This window comes from Eleutherodactylus coqui, chromosome 1 (assembly GCF_035609145.1).
Source record: "Eleutherodactylus coqui strain aEleCoq1 chromosome 1, aEleCoq1.hap1, whole genome shotgun sequence".
Lineage (NCBI taxonomy): Eukaryota > Metazoa > Chordata > Amphibia > Anura > Eleutherodactylidae > Eleutherodactylus > Eleutherodactylus coqui.
The window spans coordinates 345,526,935-345,549,176 of NC_089837.1; the positions used below are offsets into that span (position 1 = coordinate 345,526,935).

Here is a 22,242-nt window from a genome sequence, read left to right on the forward strand (position 1 = left end):
GCACTGGATACAGTGGCATTGGGAAATATAGGCTTCCCAAATGCAGCAAAATGGCCGCCAGAGGCAGAAAGGGGCGGGGCTACAAATCTCCCAAGTGAGGCAAAATGGCTGCCGGAGGAACGGGCGGGGCCAGGGGCAGCAGCACTCCCAGGTGAGGCAAAATGGCTGCTGAGTAGCAGCACTTCCAGGTGAGGCAAGATGGCCGCTGGAGGAGGAAGGGGCGGGGCCTGGTCCTGTCCCGGATGGGGAGGGACCGGAAGTAACATCACACACCCTGAAAGTGAGCACATGGGGGGGGAAGTAACTTCAGGGTGGGGGCAGGCCTCACTACATTTTCTGCAGAGTCACACTATGTTGGATTGTAAACATTGCAAGCGCGGCCGCCATTACAGGGAGGGGCTGTAGTCAACACAAAGACATTACATTGTTCATAAGCAATACACATACCCCCCCTACATGCTTTCCCCTCTTCAATCTCTTAACTACATTATACCTCCTCCTAGCAATCTAAAAACACATTTCTTTCTGCTAGGCTTCCTGCTCATCTTCTGAAAACTTTCTACAATCTATCTTATCTGTCTATAACCTGGCATTTCTTTCTGCAACTTTTCCTGGTCCTTTCCCATTGTTCAGTAACCAAATCACAAGCTCTATGACCTTTGTCCTTGCTCACTTTGCTCAACTCTATTCTATTCGAAGTTTCTGGACACAATAGTGTTTCTCTTGTAAAATCTGCTTTCTTCAAATCCTTCCCATATAACCTCTCTTTCCCACTCAGAAAAGACAAAGGAAACAGAAAGGGTTAATTGAAAAAGCTTTCAGTTCACTCTCTTACCAGCACCCCTCCCCCAATAATAAACACTGCACATTCTTTCTATAATACCAGACAGACGGGATTACTGGAGAATACCCACAACGGCTCAAGGTATATATCTCATCTACCTTTATAACAGCCCACCGTATACTAGTAATCCCCAAGAGCACTCCTTGTACACGATCTAGACAGGACATTTAGCTATACACAGAGACTGACGATTATTTTCAATGACCAAAACCTCAATAATATTCTGGAGAAATCAGCCGTCACAAAGCACGACTATACTTCATACGTATATACCTTTCCACATATGAGAACATAACACGCTCAATCATAAAGTTAAGTATACGTATCATAAATCTTCCTAACCTCACACTAGTTTTACCTAGGAGCACGTGTCACTGGCGTGTTCCCTCAGACTTAAACAGCCGAGTCCGCCCTCCCGACACATTAACCCTCACAGAATTTATCTCTTGGTCTTGCATAAACAATTTTTAACCGTCTCAGACATAACAGACACAACAGCATACAAAATACCCCTAGACAGGTAACAAGGTGATTTTTCGAGTGGACAGACCTGTCTTTCAGTGAAGGTCCAGTCTGGATCAGGAACAGGCAGAAAAGCAGTCAGAACCCAGCTTTGACACAGGTAGATAAAGCAATCTTACCGTGTTCTGTAGATTTTCGGGCCCCTGAGTTCTGCGTGCCATCTGCCGATCTCTGTACGTTCCAGGCTGTGACCTCACAGATCCACTCGCTCACCCAGGGACTCCACTGATCTGGAGTATGGTTTCTCCAGCAGGCTTTTGGGGTATTTTGTCGCTTCCAAATTGAGTATCGTGTGCACACATCATCGAACCAGAATCAGACACCAATGTTGGTCTAAAACTGGGAGAGTCTCTACAATGTGTAGAGGCTCAAGCCTTTTATTATAACACATGACAACCGCCCTTCAATGGGCGTGCAACAGATTACATCAGTAACATATAAGATTCTCATTTGTCGGTTCATATAGAATCCCCCACCTCTCTGCCCACCCCCTCCAAGTGTTGAGGTGGTATGGACTTCGTCCTCTAGCTGAAGTCATCTCCGTGTAGTGATGAATCATTGTTTACCTAGCTTCAGGATGAGGAGTGGAAGGGGGCTAGACAAACACTCAGTATTAAACACAGGATATACACGACACTATGGCCTTTTAACTCTTAGAAACTGGTTGAGCAACTTCTATGTACTTAGAGCAAATACTATGATTAGATTGTGTGTGTGTCCTTTGAACTCCTCAGAGCTGAAAGTCATTACAATAGCAAAATACATTTGGGTTATATACAAATAGCGATAGACATTTTATACTAAATAATTATCATGTCTATCACACTACGTTATTTTTTTAAACGCTTAACCTGCACAATAAATATATGCAAGCGTGAATGGAACAATGAAAGTCAATGTACTTTCATTGAAGCTATTCGCTACGTATTGTGTGCGTACACTGCACGCGGAATATACAATTGAAATACGTTCATGTAAGCCCGGTCTTACACAGCTAGCAGTGGTTTCTTGCAAACTACAAAGTTAGCTGATGTTACATAAAGCTAAACCATAAAATGAACCAAAAATAAAAAGGAAGAAATCAAGGGGTAGGGGGTGTGTTGGTGGTAGAGGATGGGCCAAGTTAGCACTTCAAGTGGCCTCTACTGAAACAACTGCAGGAGGTGAGGCAAGCCCACTACCATTCCTAAGAATTGGTTCTGCCTGTGAATTACATCCTCAGCACACCGAATGGGTCCTAGAGTGGATGACACAGCATGCGTCAAGTACCAACACCTCCTCTTCCTCCGAGTCACACAGCAGTCAGTCAGCACCAGTCAGCCATGAACATCTTCCCCTCTACTTCACACCTTTTACACGGGCCGACAACAGGGTAAACGTCTGCAAAAGCGCTGACGTCCCCGCTAGGGTAGTAAGCACTTGTGTAGCGCGTGTAGACTGATAGACTTCACCACTGAATCACGGGGTTGTCACTCAGATTTTCACCTTCAGAGGATTACAAGTATTTCCCATTGGTTTAAATGGGAAACATCACGGGGGGGGGGGAGAAAAAATTAATAATGTGAATAAGTCCATTCATAACAATGAAGTTCATATTCATGCGTCTCACAGCGCACAAAACTTGCGCCTGTGTGAATAAGACCTGACTGTGTTCACCTGGTAGAATTTCTTCTTGTAAAATGTATGATATTGCTCTTAAGACAAGCACCACACCTGCTGTCTTCCTTGGTGCAATCTTTGATCTAGGAGACCTTTTGTGGGCCGTTGTTTGTTTTCAGCGACACCACTTGTCACGATTTTGACCAATTTCCGGGAGGAGCGCAGTGTTCCCCAGATGTGCAGCTGGATTACCATGCAATTTGAGAGGCTTTGGCCGCCTGCAGACGTCCGGGTCGGATCCGCTGCACTGTGGACCCTCCAAAAGGGCAAATTAGTGAACATGGTTTTTACTCCCATTGACTTGAATGCTTTGGGCAGCTGTTTCCTCATCTCGCCCCTGAATCAGTCTTAGGGTGAAGTCACACGAACGTATATCGGCTAAGTTCCGCGAATTAGCCCCGCCCCACCTCTCCCCATTGCAAATAGTGCAGAGGGGCGGAGAGGAGGCAGAGAGGGGGGCGGGAGCTCAGTTCCTGCACTTGGCTCTTCCATCCTCCCCCCCCCCCCTGCACACAAGGACAACGTATATCGGCTCGGCGTAAAAACCGAGCCGATATACGTTCGTGTGACTTCACCCTTACTTTACAAACCTGGGCAATACCACCAGAAGTAGTGGTGACAGCATAGTCTCAGAAAAAAGGGGTACTACAATTGTATTCAGACGTGCTTGGACAAAGCTCTTACAAGACTTGTTTTCAGGTGTTTTTCACAAAGTGGAATAATAACTTGTCCTTGTGTGTAACATCTATTTTAACTACTAAGTAGAAGGAGTTGATTACTGCCTGTAACTCTCCTGAGTTTACTCCTGTTATTGTAGGAGCTGGAATACATATACCGCTTTTAGAGTTGAGAACACCTTCTTAAACCATACAGCACACACTACTCATTTGTTCACGCATGTCTTCATGGGACATATAATATATTATAGATTTTAAATGTGGCTTATGTTATGGGATGAGAAGTCGGTAAGTTGTCTAAATACCATTTTTTATTTTTAATAACCAATATCATTACATTTTGGCCGCTTCCACACGAGTGGCAGCGATATCGCTGCTACAAAATCGCTGTGATATCGCTGCTATGGACACAAGATTTTGTAGTGTCTGTGATGCTTTTTTTCTTGGGAAAAATGTAGCATTGCCTCACTGCTCGTCCAGTTTTCTCGTGTGATACAATTGTGCGATTTTGTAGCAAGAAAGTTAATAGAATTTTCTAATGTGAAAAAGAAATCACAAATCACGGCTGCATAGGGCATGCCGCAATATCACAGGCTGCAAAACATCGCTTGTGTGGAAGAACCAGTAGGAAAGCATGGGCTCCACATATATCAGGTCAGAAAATCAGCCGATTTCCATCAGATTTTCTGCCTAGACCCATGTTCCGCGTGAAAAACACTCATAGCATGCCCTATTCCTGTTCATTTCACAGATAAAAAATAATGCATGCCAAAGCAGGTCAATGTGCTGTTAGTTGCACCTGAGTCTCGGATTCAACTCCCAGTCAAGCAAGTGTGGACCTAGCCCATGTAGGAAATAATCTTCTTAATAAACTCTGTCAAAGCACCTAGAAGTTGTTGTTTTGCTACAAAACTCGGTATGCAATTACACAGTGTTGCCACTCGAGGTCCTAAAAGTGGTTCCTTGGCCTATGAAAAAACTCAGACTACTTGTGTGGATCTCTTTTTTCACTTGTAGGGGTCTTGTTGACCACTACAGATGCCTCTACAATACAATCGAAGAGGTTTTGCCCAGCTAACAGAGTTTGGAGTGAGAGAGCATAATTGGAATATGAGAAGCTAGATAGTTGCATTCCGTGAATTCCCCACCACCTGGACCATTCTGACCAGACCGTTAGGAGGTGTTGGGACCAGTGGATGCATGAGGGCATGCACCCATTACAATTGGGCTCAGGACACCCTTAGCAGACCACCAGTAGAGAGGATCGTTCAATCATCCAACAAGCACAAGCAGCTCTAATTTTTTGGTTGCTTGCCATCCGGTGACAGGTGGCACCATCATTACCGGCCCCCTTGTCAGAACCATTTTCAGGAACTTGGTTGAAGGACATATTCTCTCTCAACAAAATATTTCTGAGTAAGCTTATGAGGCTCTGTTCACACTGCATGTATATGCCACAAGCTCCTAGTATATCCATCACACTTAAGGTCCTTTCACACTGGCGCCGGGGATTCTGCTTTCCTGATCCGTTCGGTGTGCAGGACAGTGAATATTAATGCTTTTTGCAATCCAGTTTGGAGCAGTTTGTAAAACAGAAATATAATGTGCCTGGAGTGGTCTATTAACCAGTTGATTTGATAAGAATGTATGAATATATTATCCTAATGCTTAAAAGTATGAGTATCGACACATCATAATACACATTCTTCAAAAATGTCGCTACTATGTGCAGCTGTATCAGACGCAAAGGAGAAACTAACAGTTTAGCCCTCTGCTCCATCCTCTGTGTGCAGCAGACAGAAGCTGCTGTGTGTAGGAAGAGATACATGAAAAGAACTGCTTACTCCTTTGTTAGGCTGGGTTCAAACAGAGCGGATTTGCCGCGGAGATTCCGTCCAGAATTTCACTGTGGCAAATCTGCCTGCAGACGCTAATCCCAGGATTAGCCAGCCAAGTGGACGAGAAATCTCGTCCACACGGGATGGTGAATCCATTGCGGCCAAGCCGGCACTGTGGCGTAGATGCAGCATGTCCATTCTTTCTTTTTTTTGTTGCGTCTGCGCTCTCCTTTATGCGAGCGACGGCCACAACTGAAAAGCATGTGCCCAAGCCGCTCCAAAACCCACGGCTAAGCGACACAGGTTTTGAAGCAGCGCTTTCCTGGTGGAAATCTCGCAGTTTTTCGTTGCGGCCAAAACGCAAGATTTCCGCTGGGAATACGCCCTGTGAGAACCCAGCCTTACTATTAACATTTTCAGCTGATCAGAGCAGCCAAAATTTAAAATAAGACGATATGACACTTTGTGAATGCAAGTTAAGAAGGATTTTTTTCATTTTTTATAATTTAAGCACATTGGCAAGATGCTGCGAAAACTCCACTCCCAAGCTAATCTTTATAACACGGATGCTGCACTATAACTTTCAGTCACTAGATGGCAGTAGAGTTCAGTTCTGTAGATTTGTTCAAAAAAGTGAGTGCCTTTTGAAATGCAAACTTGTGCTAATCGATTTTCACCAGTTTTGGAAGTTTGTATACGAAGCTTACCATATATAGAATCTGCCTCTCTTCAAGTGATTATTCTTTAGTTCCCTGACATGTAGTTTGATCCAATCAATCACACAAAAATAAAGAGCACATACCAAGATACAGTATATTTATATTTTACATAAATTACTGCAGACAAAAAAAAAAAATAGTCATAACATTAATATAATGCAATAAATAAATACAACACTATTAAAATGTTACATCATTACTTAAAAGAATTATAAACATAGTTATTAAGAGAGAACTATAAATACACAGCCATTAACTGGAAGAAAAGCAAATATTCTGGGCATTTTTCATATTCTACATTGTATCAGTGTAAATTACTACTTTCTAAAAATATTAAAATTTCCTGTATTACGCAACATAACTATGTGCTGCAATGGATATATAACTATCTTTGGGAGAGGACAATTCAATGCACCCCTTTACCCCATAGAAATGATGGCTCATTCAACGCTCTATCAAAGCAATATCCCAAAGTGTGGGATAGAAGTGCAATCAGCTTAAGGTTTGTCCCTCATAGTGCAGCTACAGAAATGTACTTTATATCTTGTTCCTATGCCATGGATAACAGATGGCAGTAACAGTCTGACCACATCGGCAGAGTTACTTGCTAGCTACTTGGTCGTGCAACCAGATTAGTAATATTTGGTCCTGCGCCTTGGCTGACAGAGTTAATCTCTCACCACCAAGTGATTTTGAATTCATATATAGGACGCTTGCAATAATAGTGGTTAACAAGATGTTTATCACACACTCCAATACATTGGTGCTCCACTGTAATGCCCCTGTCTGAGAGATCACTGACTATGCAATGGAGGAGGTCATACACATCCGCCACCGCTTCCCAGGGCCCGAAAGATACATCCACATCACAGTGATGCTCAAAGTGCTTTGATTCACTCTCACTCCTCTCAAAACGTAATGCGTTGAATTGTGGGCACTCGTAAGGAGTAATGGGCATTTCTTCCTTGAAGACGCACACCTTCAGTTTGGCAAACCTGGCCTTCCTTTGCATAGCTCGAAGTTTTCCAATCTCAATAATACGTTCCAGGTGATCTTTAAGAGAAACATGCTGTAATTACACAACTGTGACAGTATATGAAATAGACACTTCTGTCACATAGCTCAGTGTATGTCAAAAAAGTACACTCTGTTAGCCTGCACCAGTGCCCAGAGCTGTGAAAAGGGCAGTCTACCACACAGGGTGCCAACTCATAACCAGATATGGAGGGTGCAATTATATCTAGAAACATTACAGGGATTTGATGTACATGACAGATCATGGCAAAAACCGCAACAAAACTGTGATTTGCAAGGATCGCCTAAGGGTGCCTTCACACTGGGGAGAAAATCGTGCGAGAATTGAGTGTTGCGAGACGCACAAATCTCGCACAATTATGTGGGTTCCTTCACATTAGCCATGTTTATCTGCATAACACCGCGTTGCAATGCGATGCTGGAAAAAAATAAAATAAATCGCAGCATGTCCTATATTTCTGCAATATCACCCGTTGTTTTCCAAGGGAGGACTCCGCGATCCTCTGCTACAGCAGTAGCAGCCGCGGTGGGGATTCCCTTCATCACCGCAGTGATGCAAGGCTGTTTTCACAAGAAAACGCCTTGCATCCACAGGTTTTTACATGGATGGTAGGGACTATATCGGGCTGTGATTCACTGCCCGATATCACGCTTGCCAGTGTGAAGGAGCCCTAAAGGCACAAGTGTATGCAGGAATAGTAGAAGGATCTGCACAAATAAGGTCATATTGGTGCAGGTGCTGACGCTAGAGGGAGAGGTAGCTGGTTTCCACGAGTATATGGGGTCTGGTCTGGTCTCTATATTAATTTAGGGGCCTAGGTATAGGGCCTGTATGTATAGAGGTTTAGATATAGGGCCTGCATGTATAGATGTTTGGTGTCTCTACTAGTTTCATGATAATCGGGCTACCCTGCTGCCACTCAGACTCCAGAAGAAGCTGTCTGCAGTCACAAGCCGTTCATTTCTCGGCCAATCAAAGGATTCAGTGGTAATTCTTCCATGGCCACCGAAGCCTGTGATTGGCTGAGTGGTTACATTCACAATCAATAGCACGTGACTGCAGTCTGCTTCTTCAGGGTTCCAAGCAGTAAGCACTGGGGGCCGATGGAGTAGGTTAGCATACCTTTTATTTTATTTTTCTGTTTCTTTACACAATACTACGCCTGTCAATTTTTTTTGAAGTCCTGGAATACCGCTTTAAATAGCATATAATGGTTGTAATGGGAGCAGTAAAATGCAGTAGTAAGATCATAAATATTGACCTACCTTTATAATAAGGCATTAGGTCCAGAAATGCTTGCCTCACTTTCTCTCCAGTAAGTGGCTGCATCTTGTCCAAGAGGTCCAGCAGTGGCCCAATCGAGTAGTATTGAGCCTCTTTATATACCATTTTGACACGGTTCTGATGCGGCAGTTCACCACAACGTAGAAAGTTTAGTATGTCTCTAAGAACACAAACATTCAGTTACACCTATGATAGCAATAGCCTCAAAGGGTTAACAGGAGATGGATTTATTATCTGTTCAAAACTAAGTGGATGCAGGGCACGGACGCAGAGCGTCCCTTCTGAAGCATTACCTGCTGCAGCGCAGAGAGCGCCAGAGCAACCGAGACAGTAAATAACAGGGCTGCCACCAGCAAAGCTGCAGATGTGAGCTACTGCGGCAGGTGATACTTCAGGGGTAGGGAGGAGCACCATGAGTCCAGCCCAATCTCAATCAGATGTCATCAATGAGTATAAGTAGCATAAAGGTGGAATCTTCTGCAAAGCCAATGGTGAATTTTGGAATTCATGGTATAGGTAAAATAGCATTAATTCTATGAATCAGTAGGATTACAATACCAAATTTATGTAGTTAGGTTTTTAGTGTTTTTTTTTGTAATAAAACCTGAAACACTTTGTGTCACCACCTTCTGGCCTTCATAACTATTTTGCTGGCAATGGAACTGTATGAGCAGATGCTTTGTGTGTGGCGAGCTGTAGTTTATTCCATTATGGGGTACATACCACTTTTTGATAACTTTTTATTCCATTTTTTTGTGGCGTGGTTGCATAACAAGTAACGTGATAGTTTGATATTTTGAACTTTTACAGAGACTGCACATGGCATGTTTGATTCATCACAGAAATTATTTTAAATTGCGTGTGGACGATCGCAGATTTAAGAGTTTTTCCTGCACAGATGTACAGCGGATCATCCCCGCGGGGGGGTGGGGGGTGGGGAATCAAAAATGCAAGCCCAAATGGTGCCTTTCCCCACCTCCCTGACTGGCCTCCAAGCAAACTGAGACGTATCCGCCTACAAATTCACAATGTAATTGCGGATGCATTGTGGATCGAATGCTTCCATATAGATCAATGGAGCCCATCCGAACGGAATCCACGCTAAAATGGAGCACGCTTATTTTTCGCTTATGGAATCAGTAATTCAAATCCGCATGTGCTTGGAGCTGCGGAAGCTAATGTTTTCCTGTGAGGGACTTTAACAGCAGATCGTCCACACGGGTGTCAATTGTGGATTCTGCTATTCAAATCCGCTCATGTGCAGGGGGCCTTACAGAGACAGCAATATTAATTATCCTAATTATTATTTTTTTTAAATAGTTTTTAATCTTTTGCGTGAAAACTGGGAAAAAGGGGCTTTAATATTCTTTCAAATATTTACAAATCTTTTTATTAAATTACATTTTTTATTGCTTGTACAATAATCCACAATAATTTAGTACTGCAGTATATTGTAATTTTACCAGTAGTCTACGAAGCATCCATGCATGGCTGCCCTGGCGCCTTCACTAGGCTCTGGAGTGCCATGTCAACCCAATGGCACCTAGCAATCACTTTGCGCAGGGTGCAATGCCCCCCTTTCCCCAGGCTAGCGGTTTAGATACTGCCATCAGCATTAACCACGGTATTTCTGCTTTTAAATTGCAGCGATTGGGACTAGCTCCAGCCATGCCCGTTTCCAGCTGCAGCCAGATATGAATGGAGTTCAATCCTCTGACCCGCTTGATACCTCTCAATACGACCAAATATTGCCTGTAATCTGTCAACAGAGCTATGATACAGTGTGAGGGCTTATTCTGACGTGCGTTTATCGGTCAGGTTTTCACGCCCGGCTCATATACGCTGTCTCTCTCTGCAGGGGGAGGAGGCAGTCCGGGAGCAGTGCTCTGAGCTCCCGCCAACTCTCTGCCCCTTTCCACTATTTGCAATGGGAGAGGGTGGGACTCAGCTCCGTCCCGCCCCCTCCCATTGCAAATATTGGCGAGGGGCGGAGAGTGGGCAGGAGCTCAGAGCACTGCTCCCGGCCCGCCTCCTCCTCCTGCAGAGAGAGACAGCGTATATGAGCCGGGCGTGAAAACCTGACCGATATACGCACATTGGAATAATCCTTGAATACGCTACAGCCAGGGCTGTGAAAATGGAAAGCCAAACTGACTCCAGCTCCAACTCCCTCATAAAAGGAACCTATATAATAATTAGGAACTACTGTAACAGTAACATCATCCTTAGTAAATATATATTTATTTTATTTTTATTTATTTTAGGCAAAGTCCGCAGTCAGACCTATTATTACTGATCTTTCAGGCAATCAGGTAAGGGGTGCAGGTTGGGAAAAATGTGTTTTCACCGGAGGGGTTCATCAATTACACTCCAGCTTTCTGCAGTGTGCATAAATAGTATAAGATAACTGAAGAATGAGCTGTTTTCCCTTTCTGGCCATTTATTTATCTTTTGTCTGCTAAAAATGAGCAGGAAGTCTGTGCATAGAAAGTTCCTAAGTCCTGCTCTGTTATTGGAAGTAGCGGAGACAGGTGCTGTGTGCCTGTATAGAATACCCTTGACCCTCAGCAGCACTACATAATGACAGGCCTGCCCCATAGGCTCCGGAGATTAAGAGCAGCTGAACAAATGCCTCCAAGTCCCCACAGGCCTGCTTACTCCTGCAGCTATGTAATGGGTAATGAGCAAGCCAGTGATAGAGAGATGATAGACGGGTCTGGATATACTGCTATACACCTACGGTGGTAAAAGCAAGTAACATACACAGATCGAGCAAGGGTAAATTTGTAGGGCCTTGGCCAGAAAGTGGATTGCCATTAGTGATGTAGTTGTAAAATACTGGATAGCTCTTTGGCAGAAATTTTTTTAAAGAGCATGTCAAAAAAGTGAAACTTACTGGTTTGACATGTATTTTTGGCTGCATCATATATATTTAAATATGGTATACTGTAAAGATTCAGTAAAAGATTGGAGACTAGTCTGGAAAAAAATGCAAAAGATGAAGTGGCAAACAGACACGGCAGGAGAGCCCAACTGGTTTCTTTCACACACTATAGTGTCTAACTGAATTAAAGGGATTGTCCGCTTTTGTTAGATGGGTCACTAGTTTATTACCGGGTGTCCCACTGCTGCGCACCTTAGAAATCAGCTCTAGTCCGCAGGAGAACCAAGAAACAAATGTTCACTTTCACTGCAGCTCCACCAGAGGAGATAAGGAGCTGCACAGTCCCCAGTAAGATCATCTGGCCATCTGTGTAATATACCATGTCCTTCAGGACAAGAAAGCAATCTTGTTTGGAGATAAAGGTCCCAAAATGAGGTACTCTATTAGCTCAATTGTCTAATAAGGTACTCAGAGTTTTCTTTATTTTGACAACCCTAAAGGGGTTATCTAGGACTTAAATCGTCACTAACTTTTCAAACAACTAGATAACTAGCAAAATGCAACTCACATTAGTTACCCCAAATGATGCATTTGTGCTGAAAAATCTCTCTGAAGTACTGGCCACTTAAGGTCTCCCTTCTAATTTGCTGTCCACTGCCTGTTGTCAAGTGATACCTATCTCTACTGACAGTGATACCAAGACAAAACAGGAAGGGAAGGGGGGAAATACTCATGCTGCCAACAGAAGTCTCTAGAGAGCAGGGGGAGGGAGGAGGAGAAGAGAAACAGACGCTGTTAAGGCCCATTGACATGGAACGAATGTCGGGCGAACGATGCCCAGCACTCGTCCCTGCACATACTAGCTCAGGTGCTTGGTTCACAGCAGGGCAGCAGGAGGAGATTTCACCCCTCGCTCTCCCCTACCCCTCTCCATTGACTTAACATAGCGGCCGTTCAAAACTGAATGGCTGCTATTTACACTGTGCGATCAGCGATTAGCTCATCATCCATCGTTTATGCTGAATAAATACTGACAGATGAGCTGAATGATGAGCACTCAGTGTAAATAGCAGCTGTTCAGTACTGAATGGCCGCTATGTTAAGTGAATGAAGAGGGGTGGGGGAGAGCGAGAGGTCAAATTTCCTCCTGCCACCCCGCTGTGAGCCAGCTATACTAGCTCCTGTACAGCAGCACAAGAGCTAGTATGTGCGGGGACGAGTGTCATGCATCATTTGCCTGACATTCGTCCCGTGTAAAATGGGCCTTTAGAGCCACCGGTGAGTTATTTATTCATACTACACTACTCTGTACTTCGCTAGCGTCATATACAATAATTTATCTGTGTGTTGCAGACAGAAAGAACCTGCAGTTCTTTCTGTGTGTAGTGTGTAAAAAGCACAACTGCGGTCTCCTTCCACCAATTCAGAAAGAACTGGAAATCACAGACACAGCATGCAGATGGGAAAATAGTGGGGGGGAAAAGCAGGATACAAGTCATAACAGCCAAAAATAGTGTTATTCCTCACTGTGCACATGCAGCAGTTTATTCTTAAGAGTCATCTGAAAAGTTATATACACTTTAAATATTCATTAGGATAGGTCATCAATATTAGATCAGTGCAGATTGGACTCCAGGAACCCCCACCGATCAGATGTTTGAAGTGGCCGTGACACTTGGGCACTGCTGCAAGCTTTTTGTTGTATTCCAGGCCCAGCTCTGATCATTTTGGAGCAGCTGTGCTTAGTATTGCAGACCAATCCCATTTACTTGCGTGATAGTAAGCTGCAGAAATGTGACAGATAAAGGTGATGCCACAGGCTGAAGAGGCCACAGTGCTTGCCCAAGCACCATAGCCTTGTCAAACCGCTGATCAATAGCGGTGCCGGGAGTTACACTTCCACTGATCTGATATTGATGAACACTGCCGAGAACAGGTTAGCAGTGCTTAAGCCCTGAATAACCCCATTTATGTTACATGCCTACATACGTTTATGCATCTTCAGTTAAAATGTCTTAGGCTTGGTTCACACGGGGCGAAATTGTTGCAGAATTTCCGTGCAGAAAGTCTGCATGCAATTTTAATCCTGGGATTAAGCAGCAAAGTAGATGAGATTTGCAAAAATCTCATCCACACTCTGCAGCCAATCCATTGCGGCCAAGCCGCTTCGAAGCTGACATGCGGCGCGGTTTTAAAGCCACGGCACGTCAATTGTATCACCGTTTCTGCTGCAGGCTCTCTCCTCTCTATGGAGAGAGATGGCCGCAGCAGAATACAGGCAGTGAAGCAGGTTTTGAAGCTGCATCTCCGCTGCAGAAATCTCGCTGAATTTCTGCACGGTCCCGCTGCAGTCATTCAGCGCAAATTCCACCTTGTGTAAATCCAGACTAAGTTCTGAGTTTGTTATAATAGCAAATTCTGATTAAAGTTACAATAGCTTTCATTTTATTTTCTCAATAGGGTTAGAGGGGTTTCCAGAACTAGAATACAAACCATCAGTGTAAGATCAGTGGGGATTCAACTCACAACAATTAGCTAGTTGAAGGAGGACACATCCCTTTCACAGTGCCACAATTTTAGTAGTGGTTGTTCCTGGTATTGCAGCTCACTGCCTTACTGTAATATTAAAGGGCTTAGACCAGAATTAACTTATCACTTATTCTATAGATATATGATAAAAGTCTCACTACCCAGACCCCCACCGATCCTGAGAACAGGAGTTTCATGTCCCCTTCTCTTCCACACAACATCCCTCACAGTGAGATTGAATTGAAAGGCGGTCATGCATGCCTAATGCAACTCTATTAATTTTCGATGGGACTGACCGATTACAATGGCAAGACCAAGCTGGTGCCATGTGGATGATAAAAGGTATGTATGTAATGTCACAGTCACATCAAATAGTGTGCATACAGATGTGTCCTTCCTTACCTTTCCTCTTGGCTGAACTTATATCATAACATGTGCCGCAAGTTGACCAGATTTGAAAAAAATACATGATGTTACTATATAGGAGATGTATGCGTTACATTTTTGGTGCAAGTTGTAATCCATCAAGGATTCGGTTAAAGTATCAGAATATTGTATTGAAATTTGTATAGAAAGAAATTGGAACCCTTTAAAAAAATTTGCAAAAAGTTAAGGGTGGACACATCTGTATATACTGAGGTACTACCTCTCCAAACAGCAAGCTAGTTATTACTTACCCAAAGTATGTCCCATCTCTGTCAATAAAGTATCTGCCCTCGGCATCTGTTGGAATGTGATGGCGCCCACTAAACATGGCAGCCAACATGGTGTCTTCATAGCGCTGAAGTGTAGACAGCCTGGTGGTGAAGCACATCCCTCCCACGCTAATTGGAATGACTTCAGGAAGCTGCAGAAGCATAAAGAACAACGTACTTCTTCCAGCAGCAATGGAATGTGGACTGAGGGTTATATTAAAGCATTTTCAGGAGGACACGTTTTCAACCTAGATAACAATATAATTGTTGGATTGTTAGTTGTGGGTGGCACGGAGCGAGCGTACAGCGCTTGTAACCACTGGCTGCAATAGTCTTCATACTTCCAGAAACAAACAATACACAGAGGAATGTTCCTTTAAAAAAACATGCATACAAGAAGAATTCACAGAGCATGCAACAATACACTGCATTGTCCAACCTCTGCACAGGAGAGAGATGAAATTTGGGACTTTATGAAGGAGTGATGTAAGAATATGGATGGATTTGCAGATTTTAGCAGCAAATCTGTGGCAAGACCTAAGTCAAAAAGTGTGCCATTCATTTGAAATGCCTCAGAAGGCAAACATGGTGTGATATTATATTTGACTTAAAATAGTGAATGTCAAAACAAAGTCACAGATTGGCAGAGTTGGAAGGGACCTCCAAGGCCATCTGGTCCACCCCCCTGCTCAATGCAGGATCACCAAATCACCCCAGTCCAGCCTTTGTTTGAACACTTCCATTGAAGGAGAACTCCCCACCTCCCGTGGCAACCTGTTCCACTCATTGATCCCCCTCACTGTCTAATATCTAATTTGTGTCTCCTCCCTTTCAGTTTCATCCCATTGCTTCTAGTCTTTCCTTGTACAAATGAGAATAGGGCTTTCTTGAAAAAAAAAAAAGACAAAATATTAACACCCTAATAAGTGCAACTCTCCAAAACCCTCTTAGGATACAATTGCCAGAACCAAAGGAATGATGAAAAGGTGCAGCATGCAGATAAATAGCATGCATACCTAGATAAGGCCAGGTTCACATCCACATTACGGCTTATGTTTTTCCTGCTCCGCTATGGGAACAGCAAAACAGAATTCCCTGGTAGAGCTGATGGCACCTAATGGAACCCGTTGACTATAATGGGGTCCGCTTGGTTTCAGTCATGCTGTCCAGCATTTTTCAGACAAAATAGCACAGCATGGCCCACTATTTCATCTGGGAATTTAATGAAAATTAGCAACAGAGTCCCAAATACCGATAGAAACAAGAGTCTAGGAAGTCAGAATACTGGAAGAAATACTACGAGATCTGGTAGCGCAAAATATATGCTGAATCAAAAAATAATAACTGTTCAGATTCATGTCATGAGGTTTCCATCACACACAGGCTCCATCAGAAATGCCAACTAAACGTGCATACTGCGCCATTTCTTTCTAGTAATGTGACAGAAACCAGAGAGAACCCATTAGAGTCAGTGGGTTTCGGCAGGAGCTGCTGGTTTCCATCATTTGACGGAACTGGCAGGCTGGTTTATTTTCGTTCTTCTGTTCCATCATGGAACAGAAATGTAAAACAATATACCACTGGGCCAGATGTGGGAGAGAGCACGGGAACCACCGCACAGATCGCCACCGATTGTGGCTTCCTCTGACCTGCTCAGCCAGGTAAGTGCACATAGCTTTATGTTGTATTCTTTTTTAACCCCTTAAGTACTAGGCTGTTCTGTACCTTAAGGACCAGACACTTTTTAGGGGTTTTACCCATGTGGCGGTTTTACTGCCCTATTTTTTTTTCTTTAGCTATCAAAATTATTTTTGCTGCGTTTTCTTTCCGTGGCATATAGGGCGATTTTTTAAATATCTTTTTCACTTTTTTCCGTTTTTTAGTTTTATTGGGGGTAAAAACCTAAGAATTTTTTTTTTACATTTCTAGTTTGTTTTTTAAAGTAATATTTACGCTAACAAAGTATGGGATCGGGTTACCCATTTTGTTTTTGACATTTTGATATATAATATGTATGGTTTTGGATTACAGGGCGCTTATAGCGACGGTTTGGGGTTATTTTCTGTATATATTGTTTTGTTTTAGTCATGTATGTCATTATTTTTTTTTACTATCTATGTCCCCCATGATGTCATATAAGACCTCTGGGGGACATTCACATGTTTTTTTTATTTGACACTTTCCCACTGTAGCTGGGGCATCCATAGGAACCCCAGTTACAGGGGAAAACATCCCCTGTAGTGACAATAGTCACTGACAGAGTTGGTCACGGTCTAGTACGATCCTGCATTTCTGCAACATTTCCATTTTCACTTTTTAGTACATATCACTCATTGAGCGCTGTGTACTCTGAGAAGGAAAAGGCAGAAAGGGTTAAAAGCCTCTCCTGCCTTCTCCTCCATGTTATCAGCTGTTACTAACAGCTGACAATCGGTCCTCCTCTGATTGATTGCAGAGCCAGGAGGCTTAATATTACATATGGCTAGGCTTTAAACCCTAGGACCCTAAGGACCCTAAACGGGTTAAATGCACTGTGGGATTTCGTCTATGGGTGTCAAAAACGGCATTTGGGAGGGGTATTGTCTCTCCTTAAGGAGAACACCTAGAAAGTGAGTGAGGAGACTTATAAGGCCATGCATGCTCCTCTGGGTAATATGCAGATAAGGAAGATGTAACAATACCTCTGCAGCACCACATATTGGATGGCAGCATTCCTTCAAATCAATGTCCAACCCTTTATACAGGTCTTAACAAGGACAGACAATACCCCTCCCGACTCACGTCACAGGCCTCTCACTAGCCAAGCTAGGATCCTACTGCACACTGATGAGGGGCTAAAACAACGAAACAGCTGTCTGTGTATGGATTCTGGCTTGGATTTCAATTCCCAGTCATTGTTATAAAGACCGGTATAAAAGGTCTGACATTGATTTTAAGGAATGCTGCCATCCACTAGGTGGCGCTACAATAACGGGACTCCTGAATGTAATTCAATGTTATCAGTTAACCAGACCCACATTTTGGTGGCCAGATGACAAAGATTTAATTAGCGTAATCAAACACACTACTGTCTCCTCAAAGTTTAGCAGAGAACGAACCTCTTGTCAAACAGACACCAAGGTAGTGTTTAACTAATAACAGTAAATGGTTCCGTTAAGTTCTGTTCGGTTTCATTCGTGGGTCTGTAATATACTTGCATTAAAAATGCTGTTGCTTTATCACTGTGAAGTTATTACCACTAGGGGTCCCACTTCTGGCTTCTCTGCAATCCACTCTTTTAGGTTCTGTTCAGGTGGCTCCTGTGGACTCATAGGCTTCAGGCTGACAGATCTGCAGACACTGTAATAACGATCTCCACAGTCTCTGCCTCTCCTCTGTTGCAGCGCTGTGTTCACATTATAGTGGGTTTACTACCCATTTGAGAAGAATGTCTCTGAATGCCTGAAACATCCTGTAAAAGCAGAGGGGCAGGTAATCAGATACTGCCTCCCTGCTGATTGGACCAGAGTCAGTGCTAAGCAGCATTGAAGGTAAGGGTAAGGAAGTACAGAACAGTGAACTACTGGCAGCATCCCTGAAAGTAGATTGCAAATAGCAGCAAAATAGAAAAGGCCACCTGAAAATTCAGAACTTACAAACAAGAAGTGAGATGCAAAGAGCAGCAAGCGAGTGGATAAAGAGAACCTAAAGTATTATAGAAAACTTGTTAAAAACTCCGGTATGCTTTAACTCTGAAGACTATCATGTTCTCACAAGTAAGGAAACAGAGCTACAGTTCTAGAAGGTTTTACTATGTAACAAACCACTGAACAAAATCCCTTATCGTTTCCTTAAACATTTTTAGTCTGATTCTGCCCCCCCCCCCCCCCCCCCCTACTTTCTTTACTATGAATTGTATAAAGAAGAAAGTGCTGCAGCGGCATTCCCTACAGTTTCTCTCTAATGTCTCTATCAGAAAAGCAGTCATGAAAAAGTATGTGTCATCCAAGTCATCGGCGGGAGCGGTGGAGCCCAGCATGAGGCCATTGGTATACGGCCAGGGATATTGTTCCAAGCTGTTTTCATTGGAATCTATTCCACAGGCAGAACTTCCAGGACATCCTGAGCGCATGCATCTGGGGGAGCTGGAGGCGAGGGGATGGGGGCGGTGTGTACGCTCATACTAGGGAAGACTAGAACAGCCGAAATAAAGATCATTCACAATAATTGATTTCTAGGAAATTCTGTTCAGAGTATCAGAGTGCACAATAAAAGTGATATTTTTGATAATTAATACTCTCAAGCCTCAGACTGGCAACTATACAGATTTTTATGAAACCCAAATAAAAAGAGTAAAAACTTAGTAAATTAGACTTTCTAGCATTTTTTCTACAGCTAGTTAAAAAATAAAAATTTTTAAAAAAGGACAGTCATACTGCGCATGTTCATGAGATACGTGGTTATGGGCAGTGCACTCGCTGGTATACAAAGACTTTGTGACTTATGTAGATCAGTAAAATGCTGCAGCACTCCTGCAGCATTTTATGGATACGGTCGTGTGAATGAGCCCTAACACTCAATAATTAAGTCTCTGGTGGAACTCAAAAATTTGGTGGTTCTGCCTCCTGCTCATGTCAAGGAGCGAGAGAACTGGGGAGAGGAAGAGACTGCATGCCAGCATGCGAGGAAATACTAAGTAACTGGTAAGGGAGGTACAGTATATGGGCACGCTCACATAAGCATATGTGAAAACATTGCCTTTTACTGCCGGCAAAGCTGTGTTTTTATGCATTTTTGTGCGCGTATGCATGCGTGTTTTTTTTGCGCAGTAACAATGCAGGCAAGCAAGCTGGTGATGTCACCACTCCCCCAGCCACTGTGACAGTCCAACCAGAGGATCCCTGGGAACTGTTGTATTTTGTCTCCACCAGAGGAATAGGTGGAGACAAGCTGCACGCCCACAAGCAACTCCCACAACTTGATTGGCTGAGCCGGATAATTAGCTCTTCCACTCTCCCCTCCACTACATTCTCCCACTGTCAAACTTCCAGGGCGGCAAACCTCTGAAGGCGGCACCGCTGTGGGCTCATAGCTCCACAGTGCCAGGAGACCTTCTCCCCTGCCAGTGTCGACCCTATCATTCCCCACCCCTGCTGTCAGACCCCTGACGCTGTGGGCTTGTAGCTCCGCAGTGGCTGCAGAGCCTCCTCCCTGCTGGCGTTGGCGCCTTTTATTTCCCTTATGTAACCATACCCTGAGGTCGCTTGTACATGGCCAAGAAAAATCACGCAAGACTTGTGCTTAGTAAGATGCACAAATCTCACACAAAGACGAACCCCATTCTTTTGAAAGATCGCAGCATGTCCTATTTTTGGGTGCTCCCACGGAACACCTCGCCCATTGTTTTCAATGGGATCGGAAAAAACACTGTATGGTGTGCGAGGTGCATACGAGTATGAATTGAGTTTTCCCATTGAAAAGCGGCGCTGGAGGATCGCTACTTCCTTAAAGTGTTGTGAGGCGTTTTTGACACAAAGCACATTGCATCTCCGTGGACATCGCAGCTTCCTGAGCGCGATATCAGGCTGAGTTTCATCGCCTGATATCAAACTCGCCCATGAGAAATTAGCCTCAGGGCTCACACACACTTACGTTTTTTTACGAATGTCAATGGGACTAATAATAAAAACGCGTCGCAAGTTTGTGTGATGCATTTTTAACATTAGAAAGTCCCATTGACATTCGCAATAAAAAAAACGCAGCTTAAAAAAAAACAAAACGCAAGGGTGTGGGAGCCCTTAGGCCAATGTCACACGGGTGGATTTGAATATCGGAATCCACGGTCGGCATCTGCACGGAGGCTCCGCAGCAAATGGCATGCATTAAAAAGTATGTACTTTCGCTTTTCCTTTACATTCGCGGAAACGAATGGAGATTTCCACAAGTGGAGGGAGAAAAAAAATTAAAAATCGCAGCATGCTCTATTTTACTGCAGACTCCACTCGGACGGCTTCCATTGAAGTCAATGGAGGCCATCCAACCCGCAGCCCATACGCAATTTACACTGCGGATAGGCCGTGGGTACCTGTGTCATCGCCTAGCATCGGCACGGGAAAAATAAGTATTTAAAAGAAAATAAATCAGTACTGCGCATGATCACGGATTCTGAAGTTGGAATCCGCCCATGTGAGTTGACCTTAGACGACTGAGCAGTGGGGGTCCCCGGCTATAGACCCCCACCAATCTGACATTGACATAGTATGTCTGTAGATGGCGCCACAGCACAAGAATAAACAGACACAAGTGTTTTCTATTGCATTTCATTTGCTAAGTGCCCTAATGTTTCTGGCTGGTGACATCTTCATGGGCACTGCCAGCCCTCCTCTATATTGAGAGATCGGGTGGGTGACATAGGATGCCAAAGCAGATGAGGCAATAATTTGAGGGGGGAAAAAAAATACAAAAAAATGCTTCATCTTTATTGAGAAAACTATAAATTTGGACAACTAATCCTCGCCAACACCGTAAATGTAACAACATTGCCATTATCACCAGCGGGTATGTAGGGTGCAGGTGGGCACCTCTAGGGCACCGGCAGGCTCTCTGTGTGTAGTGTGGGCTCCCCTCTAGGAGGTCTATATGCTCTGGGCATAAGATGGCATCAGTAGGGGTCTGTGTTACATGCCAGAGGCAGCCTGGCAGGATGGTATTGGGCACAGACTCAGCGCCCCACACACCACCAATCTGTGTGCAGATTGGGCATTGCACTGGCATTATAGATAGAAGAGTGGTGCCCAGCTACAAGTGGCACATCACTACACAATGCCCTTCATGAGTCACTGCTGCCCACCCTCTGATGGGCATGGGGAAGCACCAATCCCCGTACGGCCGGGGCTGAGCTAGCCAATCACCAGCGGCCGCGGAGTGGAGAGCGCAGCTTCACCCTTCTCCAGCTAAACATCAGGATGGCAGCGCCTGGCACAAAGCCGGCGGCTGCCCAGGTGTAGCGGGCACAGCGCCTACCTGCAGCGGGGGCAGCTTGCCCTGGAGGGAGAAGGTGGCACTGCTCGGAGTGGGTGTGGCTGGCTCGATCAGCTCATCTTCAGCATCAGAGCTCGACATGGCATCATCCGGGGTCCCTCTGTCTTCAAACTGCCCCGAAACTACCACCATCCCTCTGAGCGTCTGTGCCGGGGGCCTCACTTGTCAGAGCTGGGGGAGGGCAGTGCAGTGATGCGGGCACGGCTAGGTCACAGCTGGCAGACACTCATGTGTGCGGGAGGAGGGGGGCTGGACGGCTGGATGAGGGTGTGTGCCCGGCCAGTGACCCGTCAGTGCTCACCCCACAGCTGTCAGCTGCACACTACTGCCGTGACGTCACGGGGCGGGCGCTGCGGCTCCGGGGGCATCACGTGGTCTTATTTATGTCTCTCCCGCCTCATTGCTGAGGCACAAGTGTCTACGCTGCGAACGGGAGCCGCGAGTGTGGGCGCTATCACCTCCGTGTCCCGCTCCTCTGAGGGAGGCTGGTGCGGGAAGTGATACTTGTCCCCGCTGCCCTCGGCAGAAGCCGTGT

At 44.5% G+C, this 22,242-nt stretch overlaps 1 protein-coding gene across 2 annotated transcripts; it reads right to left on the reverse strand.

Annotated features, from left to right (window-relative positions):
• Positions 1 to 6,380: 6,380 nt before the first annotated feature.
• Positions 6,381 to 22,042, reverse strand: KCTD7 (potassium channel tetramerization domain containing 7). 2 transcript variants are annotated; one of them, XM_066576263.1, is made up of 4 exons: positions 21,690 to 22,042; positions 14,670 to 14,839; positions 8,561 to 8,739; positions 6,381 to 7,312 (listed from the first exon to the last, which is right to left on the reverse strand). In XM_066576263.1, the coding sequence occupies exons 1-4, from the start codon at positions 21,837 to 21,839 to the stop codon at positions 6,936 to 6,938; spliced, it is 876 nt and encodes a 291-aa protein (XP_066432360.1). In that variant the 5' UTR covers positions 21,840 to 22,042; the 3' UTR covers positions 6,381 to 6,935. The 2 variants fall into 2 exon arrangements, with proteins under 2 accessions (XP_066432360.1, XP_066432368.1); XM_066576271.1 differs by having other exon boundaries at positions 14,670 to 14,935; positions 21,690 to 21,818.
• Positions 22,043 to 22,242: the final 200 nt, after the last annotated feature.

Coding starts and splice junctions, on each gene's coding strand:
- KCTD7 (XM_066576263.1), bottom strand. CDS start 21,839: ATGGTGGTAGTTTCGGGGCAGTTTGAAGACAGAGGGACCCCGGATGAT. Junction 14,840..21,689: donor GCAAGCTGCCCCCGCTGCAG/GTAGGCGCTGTG, acceptor ATGCTTCTGCAG/CTTCCTGAAGTCATTCCAAT. Junction 7,313..8,560: donor CCTAATGCCTTATTATAAAG/GTAGGTCAATAT, acceptor TTTCTCTTAAAG/ATCACCTGGAACGTATTATT.